The 20463-nt window shown below is 47.8% G+C and overlaps 4 protein-coding genes across 15 annotated transcripts in view; 3 read left to right on the top strand and 1 right to left on the bottom strand.

The window, feature by feature from the left end:
- Nucleotides 1-880: 880 nt before the first annotated feature.
- CCDC89 (coiled-coil domain containing 89) lies at nt 881-1990 on the top strand (the record flags this gene model as incomplete). Its single annotated transcript, XM_082304965.1, is given in 3 exon segments — nt 881-1210; nt 1213-1328; nt 1330-1990. Coding segments are annotated over 3 exon segments (1107 nt in total).
- Nucleotides 1991-3936: 1946 nt separating this feature from the next.
- CREBZF (CREB/ATF bZIP transcription factor) lies at nt 3937-13294 on the top strand. Of its 3 annotated transcripts, XR_014230893.1 has the most exons (4): nt 3937-4843; nt 5530-5607; nt 6979-7049; nt 13163-13294. XR_014230893.1 is itself a non-coding variant. In XM_082338002.1 (3 exons), exons 1-2 carry the CDS (start codon nt 3945-3947, stop codon nt 5576-5578), a joined length of 948 nt encoding a protein of 315 aa, XP_082194128.1. In that variant the 5' UTR covers nt 3937-3944; the 3' UTR covers nt 5579-5607; nt 6979-10046. The 3 variants fall into 3 exon arrangements, 2 of the variants coding, with proteins under 2 accessions (XP_082194128.1, XP_082194129.1); XM_082338002.1 differs by lacking the exon at nt 13163-13294 and having other exon boundaries at nt 6979-10046; XM_082338003.1 differs by lacking the exons at nt 6979-7049; nt 13163-13294 and having other exon boundaries at nt 3937-4787; nt 5530-5596.
- Nucleotides 10226-19859, bottom strand: LOC309604578 (transmembrane protein 126A-like; the record flags this gene model as incomplete). Of its 10 annotated transcripts, none has more annotated exons than XM_082338006.1 (7): nt 10226-11440; nt 12574-12779; nt 13177-13291; nt 13852-14045; nt 17198-17322; nt 19053-19240; nt 19700-19859. In XM_082338006.1, the coding sequence occupies 4 exons, from the start codon at nt 17311-17313 to the stop codon at nt 12575-12577; spliced, it is 630 nt and encodes a 209-aa protein (XP_082194132.1). In that variant the 3' UTR covers nt 10226-11440; nt 12574. The 10 variants fall into 10 exon arrangements, 9 of the variants coding, with proteins under 9 accessions (XP_082194132.1, XP_082194139.1, XP_082194136.1 ...); XM_082338013.1 differs by lacking the exon at nt 19700-19859 and adding an exon at nt 19665-19695; XM_082338010.1 differs by lacking the exon at nt 19700-19859 and adding an exon at nt 19613-19695.
- The window catches only part of DLG2 (discs large MAGUK scaffold protein 2), a gene marked incomplete at both ends in the record, with an annotated part of 1048402 nt that continues 1047783 nt past the window's right edge, over nt 19845-20463 (top strand). The window contains one exon of the mRNA XM_082337994.1: nt 19845-19977. The remainder of the gene's footprint in view (nt 19978-20463) is intronic.

Here is a 20463-nt window from a genome sequence, read left to right on the forward strand (position 1 = left end):
TCCTTTAAGCTGGCTCCTTCCCACGTCCTATCCTTACCTCCAGTCAAAGCCCAGGAATTCACAAAACCTGATGATCAGCATGCTGTTCCATGTGCTCTGCAGTTTCAGGTCTGCACCTGAATGAAAACCTCGTAGATCAGTTTAGGCTGACTTTTCATACGTCTGGGTAGCATACCATATGATTAGGCACCGAAAATTATTTTGGTGCCAATGTAATATTTATATTTCCCTTATTTTCACATGAGGAACCTCACTTTTAAAATTACAGGCCTAAAATAATCCAGCAAATCGGTGTCAAAACTCAAATGATGAACCGTTTCTCCAGGCACCAAGTCTTTGTATCACAAGGCATTCAGTAATTACTAGCGTTGTATAGATCTTTTATTTTATTAATAAATCTCTAAGCATGGGATAAGGCTATTCAGTTATTTTTAATGAGCAATATACTATGAAAATCTTATAAATCAATTAAAAGTTGGATGTAACCCTCCATGTTTTACTTGCATTTATAATACCAGATCTGTAGGGGAAAATAAAGGCAGAGAAAAAGGATTGCTTAAGGAATTATTTACAGCTTTATCACTTACAAGCTTTTTACCTAAATATAATAGTACTTCTTGTAGCTACAACAACAGCGCTTTGAGAAGGAATAATTAGCAAAGCTAGTAATCAGCAACTGAATAGGCTTGCATAAATACTAAGCCTACACTCTTTGCTTTTGCATCCTCTGGACTTCCAGAGGAACTCCACCAGCTTACCGCAGCGGTGTTGGCCACACAACCACTGGGTACTGTTCAATGTTGCTGAATGTCACTAAGAGAAGCGGTCACTATAAAATTTTATTTCATCTTTGCGTGAGACAGGGGCTCCGTGGCGCAGGATGAGAGAGAGGCAGGGGACGACCAACCCCGCAAGTGATCCAGAGAGGGGCAAAGACGTGGAAGATCCGACAAAAGGCCTGGAGGAGCTCTGTGAGAGCCCTGACGAGGAGAAGAGTGAGACGGCTCTGCTGCATTCACGCCTAGAAGAACAGCATCCCCTTATCTGTATGCTGAAGAAACAAGCAGACAACGCACACAAACGCTGTAAAGGCCTGGAGCCGCTCACTGCAGAGCTGGAGAAACTGAGGACAGAGGATGCTGTGACGATGGAAACCCAGACCCAACGGACTCAGCATTTGGAGGGGCGCTTCATGGATCTGGCCAACAACCACAAGGATGTTGTGGTTCAAGGATGATCCAGTTCAAGGACGAACACAGGAAGCGGCGTATGCAGCTGTGGGAGGAGAATACGCGCCTGCGGCAGGAGAAGGGAGCGCTCTCCAGCCAGTGTCAGGGAGAAGGAAGCTGAAGCGCTCCAGCTCGCTGCCCAGGCCAGAAAGCTCTCGCAGCAGTTGGACTCCTTACAGGAGAAATGTGAGAGTCGCAGAGCCCAGGAGCGAGAAAAGGAGCTGCTAGAAGCTCAGAGCCAGCAAGCAAGTGCCTACGCCCGGCAAGTCGATTCACTAAAAGACCAGCTGCAACGCCTACGGGAGAAGCACCAACAAATTGTTGCATGGGTAGAGCAGGCAGAAGGCCGGCAGAGGGCTCGGGGCAGCGAGCTGCAGGCCAAGCTGGAGAGGGTGAACGAGGAGAAGGAGCGACTACTGAACCTGGCCATGGAGAGGGGCAAAGCTCTGCAAGATATGGAACGGGAAATTCAGCAGCTGGGGAAGGAGCTGGAGAGCGCAGAAAAAGCCAGGCAGAGAGCAGGAAAGCGCCTGGCGAAAGAGGCGGCAGCAGTGGACGACAACCTGAAGGCCCGAGAGCTCCAACGACAGCTCGAAAGCAGCAGGCAGGCATACAATAAGCTCTTGCCGCAGTTTGCTACTCACAGAAAGCACAGTACGGATTTACTGACTAAAAAAGCGCTGAATGCCAAACTCCATCATTTTGTTGTGGAACTGCAGCTTTCTCCTCTGTTCTCATCTTGGCAGGTGCCTCTACTGTAACACACCACTGCATTTTGTTCCTTTCCATGAGACCATCTTCTGGTTTCTCTGTAAGGTACTCACCAGCTTAAATCCTCCAGAAAGGACTGTTCTGTAGCCTTTTTTCTGTTACACTTTTACATAAGTAAGAGCTCTACGCTGTTAAATCTGAACGGGGATTGTTGAACTAGTCAAACCTGTGACATGAAAGACTGGGTGGAAAATGTAAAATATGAATTTGATTTATTCGGTCCTAACCTCTGCTCTATCATAGACTTTCATTTTTTACGGTTAAAAGCACATTATTTTCCAAGATGGACCAAAGCTCAAACCCATAGCCTTTTGCGTTTGATTCTCTCTTGAAGTTCAACAGAGGTTGGGCATGTAAGAGGTAACACGGAGGCTCCAAGAAAGAAATCCCAGCTTGCAATGTCTGCGTCGTAAAACAGTCATGATTCAGCAACAGGTCAAAACAGTAATATCATACAATACCTGATGCTCAAGCAAGTTATTGTGAATAGTTGTCTAGTAGTCTTACGGGTTTCTGCAGTTGTCTTAGTCTTATTTAATGTCATAGCATTATTTTTATCCCTGTTCAGCTCAAAATAAATTGACAGGTCTTTGGGTGATTTCAATAGTCTTTGAAACAGGCTGAGGTTCTAGATGTTCTACCAGTTTAAGTGTTGTCTGTTTTTTAGGTGTTTTCTTGCAGAGAAAATAGTGATGCACAAAATGGAAGGGTGTATGTCTGGCAATTTTTGACAAAAAAATCCCTTTCCTGTCAGGACTGTGCAATACAGAGGCATCCCACTCTCTCTTGCCTCCCTCCCAGCCAAGGAGAAAGGTTTTGGCTGCTACAAGTGTCATTCCACACCTGTTTTATGGACCACAACCTCCTACTTTTCAACCATCTTTTTCCCCTGGATGTGCCCACCCTGCATCAATGTTTAATGATTGTGTGACAGAACAGCCCCACACGCCTCCAGCCCAGTCCCTGCTGTGGTCCAGCAGGAAAGCCCCCAAAACAGGGAAAGCCCCTGGGGAACATCCCCCTTCCCTCCCCTCCATGGTATCTGTGGGTGAGGGTCCCCCCAACACACACTTGTAGAATCATAGAATCATTTAGGTTGGAAAGGACCTTTAAGATCATCAAGTCCAACCGTTAACCCAGCACTGCCAAGCCCACCACTAAACCATGTCCCTAAGCACCACGTCTACCCATCTTCTAAATACCTCCAGGGATGGGGACTCAACCACTGCCCTGGGCAGCCTGTGCCAGTGCCTGACTACCCTTTTGGTGAAGTTTTTCCTAATATCCAACCTAAACCTCCCCTGGCGCAGCTTGAGGCTGTTTCCTCTCATCCTGTCGCTTGTTACTAGGGAGAAGAGACCGACCCCCACCTCGCTACAGCCTCCTTTCAGGCAGTTGTAGAGAGCAAGAAGGTCTCCCCTCAGCCTCCTCTTCTCCAGGCTAAACAACCCCAGCTCCCTCAGCCGCTCCTCATAAGCCTTGTGCTCCAGACCCTTCCCCAGCTTCGTTGCCCTCCTCTGGCCACGCTCCAGCCCCTCGATGTCCTTCTTGTAGTGAGGGGCCCAACACTGAACACAGGACTCGAGGTGCGGCCTCACCAGTGCCGAGCACAGGGGCACCATCACCTCCCTGGTCCTGCTGGCCACACTATCCCTGATACAAGCCAGGATGCCATTGGCCCTCTTGGCCACCTGAGCACACTCCCCCCTCACACCCCACACCCTCCCCACACACCCCACACCACACTCACTCACTCACTGCCCTCGCAGCCGCCGCCGCTTTCCCGCGCGCGGGCGCAGTGTCGAGGCGCCCCCTCCCCTCCCGCCCGCCCCGCTCGGCCTCCCGCTTCCCGGCAGGCACCGCGGCGGGAGCGCCGGGCCGCAGCCTCCCGCCGCTCTCCGCGGGCTCCCTCCCGTCCCGCCGGGCCCCTCGCCCGCCGCCGCCATGCGCCACAGCCTCACCCAGCTGCTGGCGGCCTCCTCCGGCGGATCGAGCCCCTCGGGCGCCGTCTGGCCGCTCGCCGGCGCGGGTCAGGCCCCGAGAGGGCGGGATGGCGGCGGGGAAGGGGATCCGGGCCCCGCGCGGCCCAAACAACAGCAGCCGCCGCGGCGGGAGGCGGGCGCCTTGGAGCCGCGGCGGCAGGAGAAGGAAGCGGAGGCGCCCGGTGGCCCGCTGGAGGTGTGGGAGCAAGAGGACTGGTTCCCGGGGCTGGAGCTGGGAGACCTGCTGGAGGCGGCCCGGCCGGACTGGGACCTGGACGCGGAGCTGAGCGGCTGCTTCTGTGGGGAACCGGAGCCGCTGCCCGCGCCGGGCCAGGGCCCGAGGCCGGCGGCGGCCGGGCGGAGGAGCGGCGGGGCTGGGAGCCGGCTGAAGGCGGCGGCGGCGGCGCGGCTGAACCGGCTGAAGAAGAAGCAGTACGTGCTGGGGCTGGAGAGCCGCCTCCAGGGCCTGGCTGCTGAGAACCGGCAGCTGCGGGACCGCAACCGCGGCCTGAGCCGCCGCCTGCGAGAGCTGGAGCGGGAGAGCAGCTACCTGCGGGCCGTGCTGGCTAACCAGAGCGCCCTGGGGCAGCTCCTGAGCCGCCTGGCCGGGATCCGAGCCGGCGGGCTGCAGCTCGGCACCAGCCTCTTCAGGGACACGGGCAGCCCCCGCCGCCATCACCAGCACCTCCAGCCTGCCGGCGAGAGCAGCGACCACGACTACGCCCTGCCCAGCTCCCGGCCTCCCAGCCTGGAGGAGGAGTGGGCGGCCCCCGGCGGGATCTGCCTCCACGTGGACCGGGATCAGGTGTCGGTGGAGTTCTGCTCCATCTGTGCTCGGCGAGCGGCGGCCTCCTTCAAAATGTAGGGTCAAGTACCTGCTGCAAGTACTCGTGGGGTTCTCGCCCCTAGGGGCCTCGCGTCGTGGCGGAGGAAGCAGGCGATGGTGCGGAGGAAAAGAATAAATACAGTGGTGATGGGGTGGTATTGGGGGAGATGCAGAGGAGGGGAACCTGGCACTTAAGTGGCCGGGCTAACGAAAAAAAAAAAAAAAAAAAAGAAAAAAAAATCTCTCTTGAACGGCACGTTGGGAGCCAGATGGTGGCCTTGGTCAGAGGTCGCGTAAATCTGGCGTGTGGACGGTAGTGGTCTGAGCCTGTTTGGCGTGAGAGTCGTGCAAAGCTGCGTACAGCAGTGCGATAATTATCGTGCAAACTGACACGCGCATATACACGCAGAGGTGCCGCCAGAGCCCGTTTGCAGCACTTGGGTGAAAAGATCATGCCGACCTGACGCATGAAGGTGTGCTCGGTTCCGCTTCGCAGTTGCCAGTAAAGATAACGCTGACTACCCGGTCTTGAGTCAGATAATGTCTAGCCTGCTTATCCTGAGGAGCCGAAAATGCTTGCTTAGAAAACCAAACCAAAAACTTCATTAAGACATCGTCACTGGACAGACTTAAGAAAATAGTAATGATCGGCAAAAGAAAGCATGCATATAAAATTGTACTGCATCTCAGTTATACATTACTATTAAAACCTCTCTGACAGTTTCTCTTTTAGGTGCTTGCCCTGCCAGGCTCCGTTGTGTAGGGGTTAAAGAACAGTCGTTTCCCACCTCGCAACCTGGTAAGGATCAATATATTCCCATAATGCGGTATCAGACAGCTTGCTTTGCTTATGCCAGTCTCTCGTAGCGACTGGTTCAGGAAATGATTGCTCTGGTCCTTGGCCTACTCTGCCAAAATGTTTCTAGCTCTGGATGATAACTAATAGTGAAAATTACAATCACGTCATTCTAATTAGCTGTTTTCCTCTTTTCCTTTTTTAAATGAATGTGCACGTAGTAGCCAATATGTGAGTTACATTTTGAATTAAAAAATAAATGCTTATGCCATTTGCAATAGGAATTTTCTATTAAACAAAGTATCTGATGAGCTGAAAAGGGAAAATACGCTAATAAGGGGGATGTGACATTTACAGCCTTTTATCGTAGGGGACTGTCCCAAAAGTGTAAGTAAATTGCTTTTTAAATGGAAAAAAAAAAAAAAAAGAATTTGTGACCTGTTGGTTTAAAATACTGTCTAGTGTTAGGGATGCACGGTATCTTTAAAAAGTCCTTCTCTAGCTTGCTCTAATTCCTGATGCAGAGTTCTGCCCGATTAAACAGAACCTGAACACTGGTTATATCTGTACAGTGGAATCCTAATGTAAAGGAGTCACTTTTTTGCATGGACCTCTAACGAGAATTGCGGTTTGAAGAATGCAGTGCATCGAAGTAACTCGTTACTTTAGCTTCCCATAAGTAAATCTCTGTGCCCGTGCACACTGAAATTCCTGTGTTACTTCAAAGTCGCTTTAAATTTTAAAGATATTGCATGTATATGCATGTGCTTAATTTTACTGTAGAGTTTTTAATTTAGCCTCTTACAGTATCCAGAAATCTATAACTTTATATGATTAAGCACAGTTTGGAGATGAGCAAATATGTATCTTGAGGCTAATGATTTGAAAAGTGCTCCATAATTAACTGAGATAGGAGGAAAAATAGTTTGACAAACAATAGCGTGTGTTTTCTTGTACTAGTCAGTGTTTCTCCCTATCACAAAAGATGAGTGGGTTGTTTTTTCAGTTGTATTATAACATTTAGGTTGTTTATATGTATGTCAGTTGGGGGAAGAAGGATTGTGAAAATGATAATATGTAAAGTGAGGTTTCACAAAGAATGGACTTTGCTAAAACAGTTTCATTTATTAACTTCTTTAAAAAAAAAAAAAGATTCTATTTGGTGTTTCTGAAGTCTTGTTTCTTAAAGCCTTAAATTTTGTGTTTAAGGCTAAGGAGAAGGTGAAAGCGTTTTCTCCCAGTCATTTGCTTTATTGGTGCTAGACCCTGTCAAGTGTTCGTCAATATAAAAGGAGTTTGATTTTTCTTTGTGAAACATCACTGTGTGATAAAGTATATGTGTATTTAGCATCCTTGTTTTTCTTTATGCTAAAGTGGATTCAGCTGTGTTGGGGCAGAAGAGACGGGACCAGCTGCTGGCCACATTTCCTGCTTTATTTTAAAAGGTAGTATAAGAAATGAGAATAAAGAGGTAACAGGGCTTTTGCTGTCTTTGGTTAAAAAAAAAAAAAAAAGGTGGAATGCTGGGATCATTTACTGTCATCCAAGATGGTTTTTTAAAAGACAATATCCTATCAAACAGGTTTTACTCCAGTGTATGCAGAATTCCATCTGTTCAGGGCATATTGCCAGCACAAAAGAGACTTAGTGGGATATGCGTTACCTTACACCTCTGTGGTGGCATCAACAGGACCGTTCAAAGTTTCAGTCTTAAACTGTCTAACCCTGCCGTAATTGATGGGTTATACCAGTGCCACAGGAATCAGAGTTAACCATCAAGACCCGTACTGACTGATACGCAAAATGGAAATAATTGAGTTAGGTTCAACTTAGGCTCAATCCGCCTAGCTCAGACTTCATGAACACGCTTTATTTTGAAGTTTAACATGCTTGATGAAAAGAGAAACACTAATGTAGCAAGTATGGGATGTTACAATGGCATTTGTTACTTCAGCATAGAAGTGGTTTTTAAGTTAACTTAAATATGCATTCTTTCTTTTTACATCACTGCTAAACGGTAGAGGTCAGGGACTTAGTTCTGGTCTCTGTTGTGAACCTGCACATCACTCTAGTCATGAAACTCCCTGTGAGCTGTGTCTGAGAGTAGCTGATTTTCTGACATGCAAAATGATGTATACCGGTACAAGAACAAGGTCAAGTCCCGAGAAAGTAAGTGGCTGCAGGCATTTCTAGTGCCTACTGAACCATATTTAAACCAAATAGAGGGGAGGAAGTGATTTGAAATTCTAACCGACTGTACTATCTGTATGGTGTATTATTAATGTAGCTTTTTTGAAGTGGAAGCCTTGAAATGACATAACTTAATACTTGAAAATATACTGTAAATGTTTCTTTGTAATTATGTGCCATCCAGATAAGAATACAATATCATAATAAAATCAGACTTGTTGATCTTTCAGTTTATGGGCTCAAATGTTTTTTCATCTTTTTCTTCTCATTAATGCCTTGCTTTAATGGAGTGGCTCATTACACGAACTGGGAGAACAGAAGGGAAAATGCTGTTGCTGCTGTGTGGGTCATCTGTTGGAAAACAGGATAAAATGGAGCAGGGTATCCAGGAGAAATGTTGCTACTCATCTGTCTTTCCAGTTGAGTTTGTGGTGAGGACAAAACGAAGGCTTGATTCCCTGAACTAAAGATAGAGTTGTACTTCTGAGAATCACCACTCCTTGTATTTTACAGTTGTTTTTCTTTCTTAATATTTTATTCACGTGGCTGTGTTTGATCAATAAACCACGGAGGAGTGGAATACTTACATAAACGCTTCCGTGGTCTGTTGGCATCTTCCTCCTTTCTGCCCCATTTTTAGGCTCTTAAGTTTGACGACTAGTTAATAATACGCTGTTAAACCTTCATCTTTCATCAGGTTGTTACTTCCACGCTAGACACCGGGAGGAGCGTAACGAAAGGTTTGAGGGTGCTGAAAGGACAGAGCTCCGGAGTGAGCCATGCACCGTGGTCTTCGATTTCTCTTAATCTTAAACGCCGTATTTGTAGAGAGCAGTTTAAAAGAGCGTGCTGGCTTTCTAGCATCCGGGCATTCTAGTGAAAGTAGTCTGCAGCGTGATAAAAAGGAACATTTCCAAAAAAATTGCTTAACAGTTCAATCCCATACTGGCACACTCTCCCTTTTTTGGCCTCCAGTTGTAGAAGATACCTGTTCAGCGGTGAGATTTGTGTTTGTTAAACTGTACGTACCGCCGAACCAAGTGCCATCAGTGTTAAACTGCATGCCTATGCTACCTTCGCTTTCCAGCATTTCTCCACCCCACAGTCGCTTGAAGACTACTTAGCATTTAAATAAGAACCAATTTCATCCCCAGTTCCCTCTGTTAGTCCTTTACAGTTTGATTCCGGTGCTGTGACTCTTAGTAGCGTTCTCAATTAACTTTTCTCTTTCCTCTGAAGAGCTTAGCAGCGTCCGGGAGGAAAAAAATAAGCGGGTGTTTCTGCAATCCCTAGCTGCCTGGAGAGATGATAGTAAAGTAAATGTAGGGAGCCGTATTCCAGCACTTGGCATCTCTTGGCACTTTGAGATTATCCGATTTCTCATGCCGCTTGTCAAAACTGTCATCTGTTTTCCCTGTGAAACACAGGGATCTTTTGCAAAACACAAAGGCCTTTTGTAAATTTACTGCTTTTTAAAAACTTCTCTTTTCCAGAGCTTGTAGTTGAAGAGGTTTTCTGCTAGAATCAACAATACTCAGTTTATAGGGTTGTATTTGCTGTTAGGCTGTAAACGTCTCGGGGATATAGCAGCTGTGGGCGTTTTTCAAATGGGCTCTGTGTTTATAGAACACCCTGTGTAAAACTGTACATTTTACAGTCGATTTTACAGTTTTCCCCCAGTTTAAGTGGGATACGCAGATTTGGAGAAACAATTCTGCCTTTGCTCATGCGCAGGAGGATGCCGGGAGCTGGACTCGGGCGGTGTAGGGGAGAGGAGGGCACGGAATACACTGTAACGTTGACATTCACCCTCAAAAAATGGCGCATGTAGAAGATAAAAATTAGTCGTTTTTTTAGTATTTCTGTTGATTCTTATCTATAGCCAGTCCCTCGGCATTCTTTTGGCAGTAGTTCAGAGTGGTCAAAAGTCCATGGATACAGGTTATGTGTTAGAGACACGCATTCTTCTAAGAATGCAGTAAAAGCTGTAGCTTTTCGTAGTCTGTGACCGGCTGGTTTCTACTAAAATGACAGGAGAAAGGATCCAACCAAAACCTGTTCTAACCTGGAGTGTGTCCAGAGAAGGGCAACGAAGCTGGGGAAGGGTCTGGAGCACAAGGCTTAGGAGGAGCGGCTGAGGGAGCTGGGGTTGTTCAGCCTGGAGAAGAGGAGGCTGAGGGGAGACCTTATGGCTCTCTACAACTGCCTGAAAGGAGGCTGTAGCCAGGTGGGGGTCAGTCTCTTCTCCCTAGTAACAAGTGATAGGATGAGAGGAAACGGCCTCAAGCTGCGCCAGGGGAAGTTTAGGTTGGATATTAGGAAAAACTTCTTCACCAAAAGGGCAGTCAGGCACTGGCACAGGCTGCCCAGGGAAGTGGTTGAGTCCCCATCCCTGGAGGTATTTAAAAGACGGATAGACGTGGTGCTCGAGGACATGGTTTAGTGGTGGGCTTGGCAGTGCTGGGTTAACGGTTGGACTCGGTGATCTTAAGGGTCTTTTCCAACCTTAACGACTCTGTGATTCTGTAACTCCGGCTTTCCAACAGGGAGGCAGTGTTTGCAAGGAGCCTGTTACAGGTGGTAGGAGGGCAAGAACTGGTGAGAGCTCAGCCTTCGACTCCTGGAGCTGTACAAGGCGTCGTACCGCGCCCGTCAAACGGAGGTTGGAAGGAGCGCTTCCAGATTGCCGGGAGGAGGCTAGAACTCGCCGACAGCAGCTTGGTGTCCTGCTGAATTTTGAAACGGTTTCAGTCTTTATTCTTTAACTTACTTTTGAGAACTTTTTTTCCCCTCCCCAGTTGTTTAAGGAGAAGTCCACAGGGAACTGGAAAGTTTCCTCTTTTATAACCACCCCACCTTGCTTGCCTAAGGAGTACATAGCTGACCTTTGACGCGACCAATGCCAAGCACTTAAAATACGTTTGCAATCTGTGTATTCATCGGTTAGGCTGGAAACAAATATTGGTCTTTGCAACTTACTAAAAACATTGAGGAATGTGGGTTTTTTTCTTGTTACATACAATCTTCACCTTTCACCCTAATAAATTAATATCTAAAAAAGTGGGGCTTGTCCAAGTCGGATGGTTAAATATCAGAGCATGCATTTTGATTACTCCGAGAGAAGTTATCACTTGAATTGATACCAAAGTGAAAATAGTACATGGAACGGGAGACGGGTTTGAATCTCACACTTTAAAAAGCATGAGGACCTGCTCACAGTATCGTAACTAGACCTTGTTAAACACTCACAGTAACAATCACCGAGCCATTCGGTTTTGTTTTTAAAGATACTATTGCAAAGTAAGAGCTTTATGTTATGTTTTTCTTATCACACGTAAGTGGTTGTGTTGGTTCAAGTCTGATGGCTTCTGGAGATACCATAACTCACTGCCTTGTACAGCGCTTGCTCCGTGAGGATCTCTGACGTGGGGGGGAGGACGGGAAGGCCACGACGGCTGTTTAAAGACAGGCCAGCATCGCAACACCACGCGATCCAGCGCTACTTTGAATTAAGGAAAACTAAGCTAACTGTACGTAAGAACTGTCGCAGAGGTAGCCTGTCTTCGCTGCTCCCCTGCACGAATCGGGCCGCTACTCCTGGTTATAGAGAAATAGAGCGCATGATTTTCCTGCTGTAGCAACAAATCTGTTAGGAAAAAGTAGATAAACATGGTGAAACTCCTTTAATACATTTTTCAGCAGTGCTAGAGCATAAATTTTAAACCAATTCAATTAAAGGTCTCAATGCTGAATTCTTAATTCTCATTAATAAGTATTTCCATGTGCATCTCTGGGGATACTGGAATTTTACTGAAGCGTTCATGACTGCTGACCAGTAATCGTACAGGTTGGACAGTTAAGACCATGCATCTGATTGAGATGATTGCTTCTGTAGGAAAAAAAATCCTGATTTAGTTCTCAAACTGCAGAATACGCTAAAGATACCTCACGCAGTAGGAACATTAGCAATTTGTATTGCTCTAGAACATACAGTTGCCAACGTGAAGACAAGCCTGGCGCGGAAGTGAATGACTCTGGACCGCTGATCCTAACACCAGAGGTAGCTGAGGTACCACCGTAAGAGCGCCAGCCGTTTGAGGCCTCCCAACACCGTTCCTTGCTTCAGGAAAAGACAAATTTCAAGGCAAACTGGTTGCAAGGACCAGGTTTGTTCTGCCTAGGCTTTTTCTGGTCACTTGAGATAGATATAGATACAGATATATGCCAGGGAGTCTGACATGAGTATCACTGTTCTGTGATAAGTGTTCTCGACAGGGTATAGAGGGACCCTTGTAACAGCCTGAACAGGGTCATCTCGTGACAGAAATTCTGTGCTAGCAGAATGAAGGAAAGTTCAGGGAGAAAAATACTCAGATTTCAAGGAATCTCTAGAAAAACCTCGCCTTGGTGTCACCCCACCTTCTTTTAAATCACTGTCGTTTGCATTATGAAGGAAAAACACCCTTTTTCAATAATACTAATTTATACAGCTTCTAAAAGATGTAGCATCACCTTAGAGCCAAACACTAAGCAGGCAATAGAAATGCTTTTTCCCCCCCATTTCCAAAGAAAAAACACCTGTCCTTATAAAGCTGTTATTCAGGTGCATACACTAAGCTGGACATAATGAAAAACTTAACTTGCATTTAAGTTCAGAACTGAAAAGAATGCCGGTGCAGAGCCTTAACTTCGTTTTTCTATTAAAAAAGACAGCAAGCAACAACTTCTTTCTTTGTTTATTATGGTTACTTATCCAAGGCAATTGAAAAGTTGCTTAACTTCATGCTGGTAACTCTTCAGGGTCTCTGCGAGCGTTCATCTGCTGCAGTATTTTGACATATATTCCGTGATGTTTCGTGGCAAGATATAATCCAGTTAGAACCTGGATGAGTACACCCAAACTCATCTTTCTAAAGACAGGCTGAGCAGTTGTGAGCCAGAAGCGTAATAGATTTTCTTTCCCTGGCAAGGGCGATGAAGCATACCTAAACAACATAAACAGTGGTAGAAACTTACTTTTTTTTTTTTTTCCCCATGCAATTTAAGCATCAAGATTTAACGTTAAAGTCATTGAAAATATTTGGCAGGACGGCAGCCGCAATTTCCCATATCCAGGCACACAGTGGGCAGCTTGCAAGGTTCCAGCTAAAGACAAGCGCTTCAAGCCTATCAGTTCGCAGATCTCGTTTCACTTTGGAGGCTTGCTGCAGCTCTTACTAACTTTGCCTTGTAATTAGATCACCTTAAAGTAAATCCCCTTCCACATACTACAAGCCTACAAGTAGATAGGTGTGCATAGACTAAAAATCCACAGAATTTAAACTGAGAACTGAAGATTTGACCAACAACTACATGTCACTCGTTGCAGGTTAATAAACGTACCTGGCTGCGAGGCTCGCGTTCACGGGGAGAGCCAGGAGAACGGGATAGAGACCACCCACAACAGCCCCTATCAGCCCTCCTCTGACCACAGCGCAGACCTCGCAGTTGAGCTCACCTGCACGACAAACAGTATTTCACCGTCAATACCCGCATCGCTCCACCACATCCACGTATAGGCTGCGTGCAACAACGCGGAAACGGGCGCTTGACAGAAACGGCCAAGCTCTACAGGTATGCAAGAAAGTTTGAAAGAAGGACTCTTCCTTTCACAAAAAAGAAAAAAAAAAATCACTCTCGTTCCAACCCATGAAGAATTTATCACTCTAAAGTCGACCTTAAATGAAATCATAAAGATGGGGGAAATCAAACTGCTTTGTTGCAGTCACTTTTACATGACTTTGAGTGAAAAATGCTAAAAATCAGTGATGTGTAACAGAAATTTTTTTTATAAACATATATAAACATATGTATCTCCTTTCCCACTCAACCTCAGGAACTCACTGCTGCCCAGTGCATTAGATAATCTGTTTGTCAAACCCTGCTTTACAAACTCAGGTATTTCAAGACCACACCAGTTCAAGACCACTGTTCCGCAGAGAGGAAAAGCTCCCCTAGCGTTACGTTGTGTACAGAAAGCAAAGCCCTTTCGAAAACAAGGAATAACGAGGTTTTTACCTGAAAATAAAGGCTCACGCACAAAAACTTCATAAACAGCTGCTGTTGAAAGAAACGGAACAACAGCCATTGGCAAAGCAGTCACGAAGGAAGCCCTTCGGACGTGCAGGATGTTCCTGAAGAAGTTATTTGCCGCTAAGCCGCATAAGCTTGAGTTTGCTGCAAGGAAGTATGATCCATGATTAGAAAGGTTCCTGTGAAAGAAGGACAGTCGCTTCAGCAATTGAGAACTGTAAACAAGTTTGGTTTACTCAGTGCTACAATTCACTTCTGAATATCCTACAATAAGAGATCAGAGATGTAAATCTCTTGCTGGTGCAAAATGGAGAGTAACCACTTTCAAAAGCAACCAGTACAGCATCCTTCGCTACACGCCTGAGGTACACACACCTCAAGAATGAAGTGACAGAAAGGCCAAGAAGCCTTTTCTGCAATTTTTTTTTTTTATTATGGCTAATGGAAAGTTCATAAAATTTGCTCTCCTACTCAGCGTGTTTCTAAGGAGAATGTTTTCTCAAAAGAAATTAAATATATATATATATAATCACAGCTAGCTCCTGCAATCAGCCTTGTTTCCAGCCTGCTTACCCAAAAGCATAGACTTAGTTTCAACACAGGAGCTTACGGAACAGATCAGGTGGGACAACTCTGGCAACTGAGATCTTGCAGTACCGATCTCAGCGGCTGCTGGCAGATCCTTTGCAGCGATTCTGTAGGCTGAAGGGCTGTAAGCCTTCCTCGTCTGCATGGAACACGTGAATTTCAGGTCCTACCTTGCGAGGAGGTTACGCTAGTTACAGGTTACCTACTGGCTTACGGAACTGGAGCTTTATTTTTCCCTGGATAACAGAGGGACTGGATGCTGTTATCTGCCGTGTTTTTAACATATGGTTTAGAGCAGCCGCTCCTGTTGCAATCTGTAATATGGTGAAGGCAGAATAGAACAAAGTCTGGGCAGAGACAGTCAGCATTTAATATCTTGACAAACAGTTCCCATTTGAGTACGTTCCATCACAGCAGGTAACGCAAGAGAGGGAATGGGGAAGCCTGCCAATTTTACAGGCCTGGCGAGCAGTGTGCGATTTATTTCATTTGACTCGCAGAAGGAAGCCGTGCATTACCTTAGCATTATACCTGGCACGGTCAGCTGATCAGCGGAAACAACTCTTTGCTTTAGGTTTCCACAAATCTAAAATTCCCAGAATGACAACTATTGCCAGGCAAAACAATTAACTGGGAGGCACTCCGATTCTGAGGCTGCGCCAATATTATTATGTTAAAAGTGTATTTTTAAAATGCGTCATAATTTAATTTATCGCTATAGCCCCAAGGAAAATAAAATGCTTAACTGGTCACAAAATTTATGCTAGGCCAAATGTCGTATTTATTTGCAAAATTATCAAGTCTGACAATCTCTAAACCATTTAGGAATTAAACCACATGATTTTTAAAAATCCACCTACTTAAAATTTTTCTACATTTTAATGCTTAGAGTAACATTAAGCACTGACAAATCATACAAAAAAAAAGACTTCAGAGAAGTAGGTGCTAATCTTGCAAAACCTAGAACATTAAAAACATCTGACATCAATGACAGCAACTATTTCTCATTTTGAATAAGAAAATACTTTCATTCTTGGTACACACCAGATTTTCAAACATGAAAATAAGCTACTAGCAATTCAATTCCGACACTACGTAGCAAAAGAACTTTACCGGTCAGATAGCTCCTAAATAAGGGCAAGAGAGGTATGTTTCTTTTTTTGTGTTTTGGGTTTTTTTTTGTTTTAAAAAGAAATTTGCTTTTCAAATCACCATTCTCCCAATACTGGATGTCATTCACGGAATGTCCCCAGAGCACAGTTGCTGCAAACCAGCTCTTTCCTTCTGTTGGTACATTTACCATCATAGGCAGTGAAACGCGTGCGTGCATATACATAGATGTGGAGGACAGAGACTAAAATTTAGCAGCATATTTAAGAATCCAAAATAGAGCAAATTAATGTACCCAGGACCAGCAGAATCTGCTCGGGCTTACTGATATGCAGAACTGTACGCTGCACAAAAGGAAAGAAAGGGAGGGTGGAAGGGTTGGGTTTTTGGTTTTGGTTTTTTTCTTTTTTTGTTTGTTTTGTTTGAGTTTTTTGTTTGTTTTAAGTACTAGCTTCCTAGTGTTAAGAGCTTTGGTGAACAGGAACTCTCTCAGTCTGCCTGCAGCATGCTTCCTCTTCCCTTCCAGCCATCAGTGACCTCCCCTCTGGACGTACAAACTTTAAGTCCTGCCAGGGCGGTGTCAAACGAAGGCGCACACCCCTGGCAGCTATTTCTTTCCGAGGCCCAGCAGTCCCCAAATCCTCACAGTTTCTATCAAGACGTTACCACATCAGCACTGAGGTACCTGCCTCCCTCTTAGCTCCCCAGCTCTTCTGGGGAAGGAGAAGGGTTATAAGTTGAATCTGCTACCCTACACAAAGCTGCCCCACTGACTGTAATGGGAGGAATAAAGCCTTGGTGGTCTTCCTCACCTGTGTGGGAGGGCCTTGTGTTACTGCCAGCAGTTTGTTTAGGCAGCAATTTAGTTCTATTAAAAAAAAAAAAAAAAAAAAAAAAAAAAAAAAAGAGAGAAGCTTCCCAATTCCTCTTATTTATACAGAATTTACCCCAGATGATACACATGTGCAAACGGCTCCTTACAGAACCAGCTCAGGTTCAGTAATGTTTTGCAGTGAAATGCAGTATCACAAAACACAAAAAGGTTGGTTGTGAGGCCCAGAAGGCATTTAGCTGGTTTTGTGCTGCACAGAACCCTGCTGGCGAGCCTGCACGCCGCCGGCTGACTCGTCCACCACCACCACCTGGATACCTCAGTCTCGCCTTCCCGAAACAGAGAGCAGCGCAGAATGAAATGCAGGAGGCAGCAGGTTGATGCTCACTCAGTTCTGGCCCCAGGCCAGCCCTGCGGGACTCAAGATGACTCCTGCAGAACCACAAGAGTATCTGCCTTATGCTCTCCAACATTTCAGTTTCCTAGAAAATTTATTAGCTCTAGCGCAGGACTGTATGAATGCTCAGAGCCAGTCAGGGCTGATCAGCCGTCCCAGAGCCTTAAGCACTGGGGAGCACATGCCAGAAACCAGCTGAGCAGGACCAGAGATAACAGTGAACCAACCGTATTTAAAAAACGCAAAACAAGTTTTCTGTTCTGGACAATAATAAGCATCTTCACAATTAAATATTTTTGTAACTGTAAGGAAGTTTTGCAATACAAGAGTAAGGGAAAAGAGAAGCGTCCAAAAGACTTGAAATGTTTGATGCACTTATCTTCATTTATTTTACCAGCACTTACTGATCTGCTTTAGGAAGCTCATTGAGTGTCTTTTGTATGACTTCCATCCGCTTAAGTCTTTCCAAAAATAGTCTTTGCTGTGGAGAATCTAGTTCAAGAAACTCTCTTCCTGTCATCTTGAAGTCCTGGATCATAAGGAACAAACAAACAAGTGTAATCAAAGTTACACAGCCACAGCATGTATCAAATAAACTTTTAAACTCTTTTGGCACGATGCAATCACAAATGCATTTCCTATTTTTCATGGCAGAGTTTTCAGATGCAAAGGGCACAATCCAGCTACACAAGTCTAGGCTATTTATGACTACGTGAACCCTAACAAACTGCTTTCTTTAGCCATGTTGCAGCTGTGGTTTGACAGTTGCTCTAAGCCAACTTAAGTACTCGCTGCGATGAAGAGTCTCCTCTTCAGACACTCCTGCCCGAGCACCTCCAACCCTGGGGCCATACGGCAGCTTGGATCAGGAAACACACAGATGAAAACCACCCAGAGGAACAACGGGCAGCGTACTTGTGTTTTCCAGCCGCATCACCTTCTAACACAATGATCCCTAATGCCAGCAGCACAAAGGAAGACACTAACAGGACAATGGGTTTTGGCAATACTCAAAGTTTAAATTGACTTAACTGTCAAATAGAACTGTAAGGAAAAAACCCAAATAAATCCATTCTTTGAAAAGATTTAAAGAAATCGTGAAGATATCTACTCTGCTTTTATATTCCACAACTAAAGCGCTTTTCTGTAATTGGTACTTAGTCAGAGACACATATCAACTCAGAAGGCCTAAGTTGTATTGGGTTTGCGTGGCAAGGTTTTGGTAGCAGGGAAGGGGGGCTGCAGGGGTGGCTTCTGTGAGAAGCTGCCAGAGGCTTCCCCCATGTCCAACAGAGCCAATGCCAGCCGGCTCCAAGATGGACCTGCCGCTGGCCAAGGCTGAGCCCATCAGCGACGGTGGTAGTGCCGCTGGGATGACATATTTAAGAAGGGGAAAAATCTGCGCAACAGCAGCTGGAAAGAGGAGTGAGAATATGTGAGAGGAACAACCCTGCAGACACCAAGGTCAGTGAAGAAGGAGGGGAAGGAGGTGCGCCAGGTGCCGGAGCAGAGATTCCCCTGCAGCCCGTGGTGAAGCCCACAGTGAGGCAGGCTGTCCCCCCGCAGCAGAGATCCACCTGCAGCCCGTGGAGGACCCCACGCTGGAGCAGGGGGATGCCCGAAGGAGGCTGTGACCCCATGGGAAGCCCACGCTGGAGCAGGCTCCTAGCAGGACCTGTGGCCCCATGAGGGACCCACGCTGGAGCAGTCTGTTCCTGAAGGACTGCACCCTGTGTGAGGGACCCCACACTGGAGTAGGGGAAGAGTGTGAGGAGTCCTCCCCCTGAGGAGGAAGGAGCAGCAGAGACAGCGTGTGATGAACTGACTACAGCCCCCATTCCCTGTCCCCCTGCCACTCAGGGGGCAGAGGCAGAGAAGCCAGGAGTGAAGTTGAGCCTGGGAAAAGGGAGGGGTGGGGGTGAGGTGGTTTTAGATTTGTTCTTATTTCTCATTATCCTATTCTGTTTAATTGGCAACAAATTAATCTCCCCAAAGCCTAGTCTGTTTTGTCCGCCATGGTAACTGGTGAGTGATCTCCCTGTCCTTGTCTCAACCCATGAGCTTTTCATCATGTTTTCTCCCCCCGTCCTGTTGATGGAAGGGGAGTGACAGAGCAGCTTGGTGGGCACCTGGCAGCCAGCCGAGGTCAACCCACAACAGCTTTTGATTAAACCTGGTATTTAGTGATTCAAATGCTTTTTTCTAGACATTTTGCCCCAGAGGAAAGTTTCCCAGACTTACTTTGCTAGTCACACTTACCTTAAGTTGCTTTTCTAACTTGAAGCCTGTGTCCTACAGCCAAGTAGAGGATTGTGCTTGCTTCGATTCAGGCTTGGCGGGATGCAGGAGTGGCGTAAGCAGGGACCAGCAGCAGGAGCTCACCCGGGACCAGCGGGGCCCGTGTCAGCCTCGAGACCCCGTCTAGGAGGAAGGTCTCCAAACCTGGTCTTTAGGTAAACCACAGACATTACGTCACGGTAAGTACCCATGACGTACACGCGACCCTCCCTGTCCCCTTGCACGCCGCTGTAAGGCAGCTGGCGGTCCCCAAGCCCCCCGAGGCCCGGTTCGGGGCAGAAGCCCTCACACCGGACGGCTGCGGCTCGCCCCTCCGCGGGCTTTAAACCCCACCGAAAGCCGTTCGCAGCCGTTAGCGACCGTTACCAACCGCCGTTAACCCCCTCGGCGCCGCCCCGGCACAGCCTTCACCCTTACGGCCTTCCCGCCAGGGCCGGGCTCCGACCTGCACGACCTTGAGCGCTGCCCGCCGGACACCGCCCCGCCGGCGGCGGCCCTCCTGCCCCCGCTCCCGCCCTCACCGAGCCGCTCCCGCCGAGCAGGCCCCGCCGCCTACAACATGGCTCCTCCCACCTCACGCCCCCTCCGTGTGGGCGCCGCCATCTTACCCGCTCACATGACCCAGGGCTTCAGAGGCCACCTTTGATTGGGCGTTCCCCGCCGGCCCAGCATGGCGGCTTCCGATTGGCTGGGAGCCGGCCGGCGGGCGGCGGGGGGGTGAGCGCCGGGCCCGGTGCTCGTTGCTAGGGGCGGCGGATGGCGGCGGCGGCGGCGGCTCCTCCATGGAGACGGGGCTGAGCGGGGATCCTGCAGCCGGCGGCCGGGACGCGGGGACTCCCCCTAGCGGAGCGAGGAGCCTTCGATGGGGGGAGGCCCAGTCCTCGGGGTAACCCGCTGACCCCCTCCCCTCAGCCGGGCCTCGGCACGCCGCGCCGGGCGCCGCCTGCCGCCCCCTCCCCTCAGCCCCGCGCCCCTTTCCCGCTTGCTCCCCCCTCAGCCCCTGCGTCGCCCGCTCCCCTCCCGCCTCGCCGCCCCCTTCCCTCTCCGCCAGCCCCTTTGTGCTCCCCGTCCCGTCCCCATCCAGCCCCCGTTGCGTCCCGCTTCGCCCCACCTCCACCCCCTCCCTCATCCCCTCAGCACCCCGGGGGCAATCGTCCTCTTCCTTAAACCTAGCCCGGCTCCCCCAGTTCACCCGCACCCCAGCCCAGCCCTCCACCGGCCAAGCCCGCCTTTCTCTGCCTCGTCCCGCTTCAGAAAGCGGCAGTCGGTCCCCGTTTGGACCGGGAGAAGCGGGCGGGGAGGGGAGAGCCCCTGCCTGGAGGGAAGCGGGGACAAACAGATCCCAACTGTGAAGGCTGCCGAGCAAACCAGA

Source organism: Platalea leucorodia (genome assembly GCF_965183815.1).
Source record: "Platalea leucorodia genome assembly, chromosome: 2".
NCBI lineage: Eukaryota > Metazoa > Chordata > Aves > Pelecaniformes > Threskiornithidae > Platalea > Platalea leucorodia.

Coding starts and splice junctions, on each gene's coding strand:
- CREBZF (XM_082338002.1), top strand. CDS start 3,945: ATGCGCCACAGCCTCACCCAGCTGCTGGCGGCCTCCTCCGGCGGATCG. Junction 4,844..5,529: donor GCGGCGGCCTCCTTCAAAAT/GTAGGGTCAAGT, acceptor CCTCTCTGACAG/TTTCTCTTTTAGGTGCTTGC.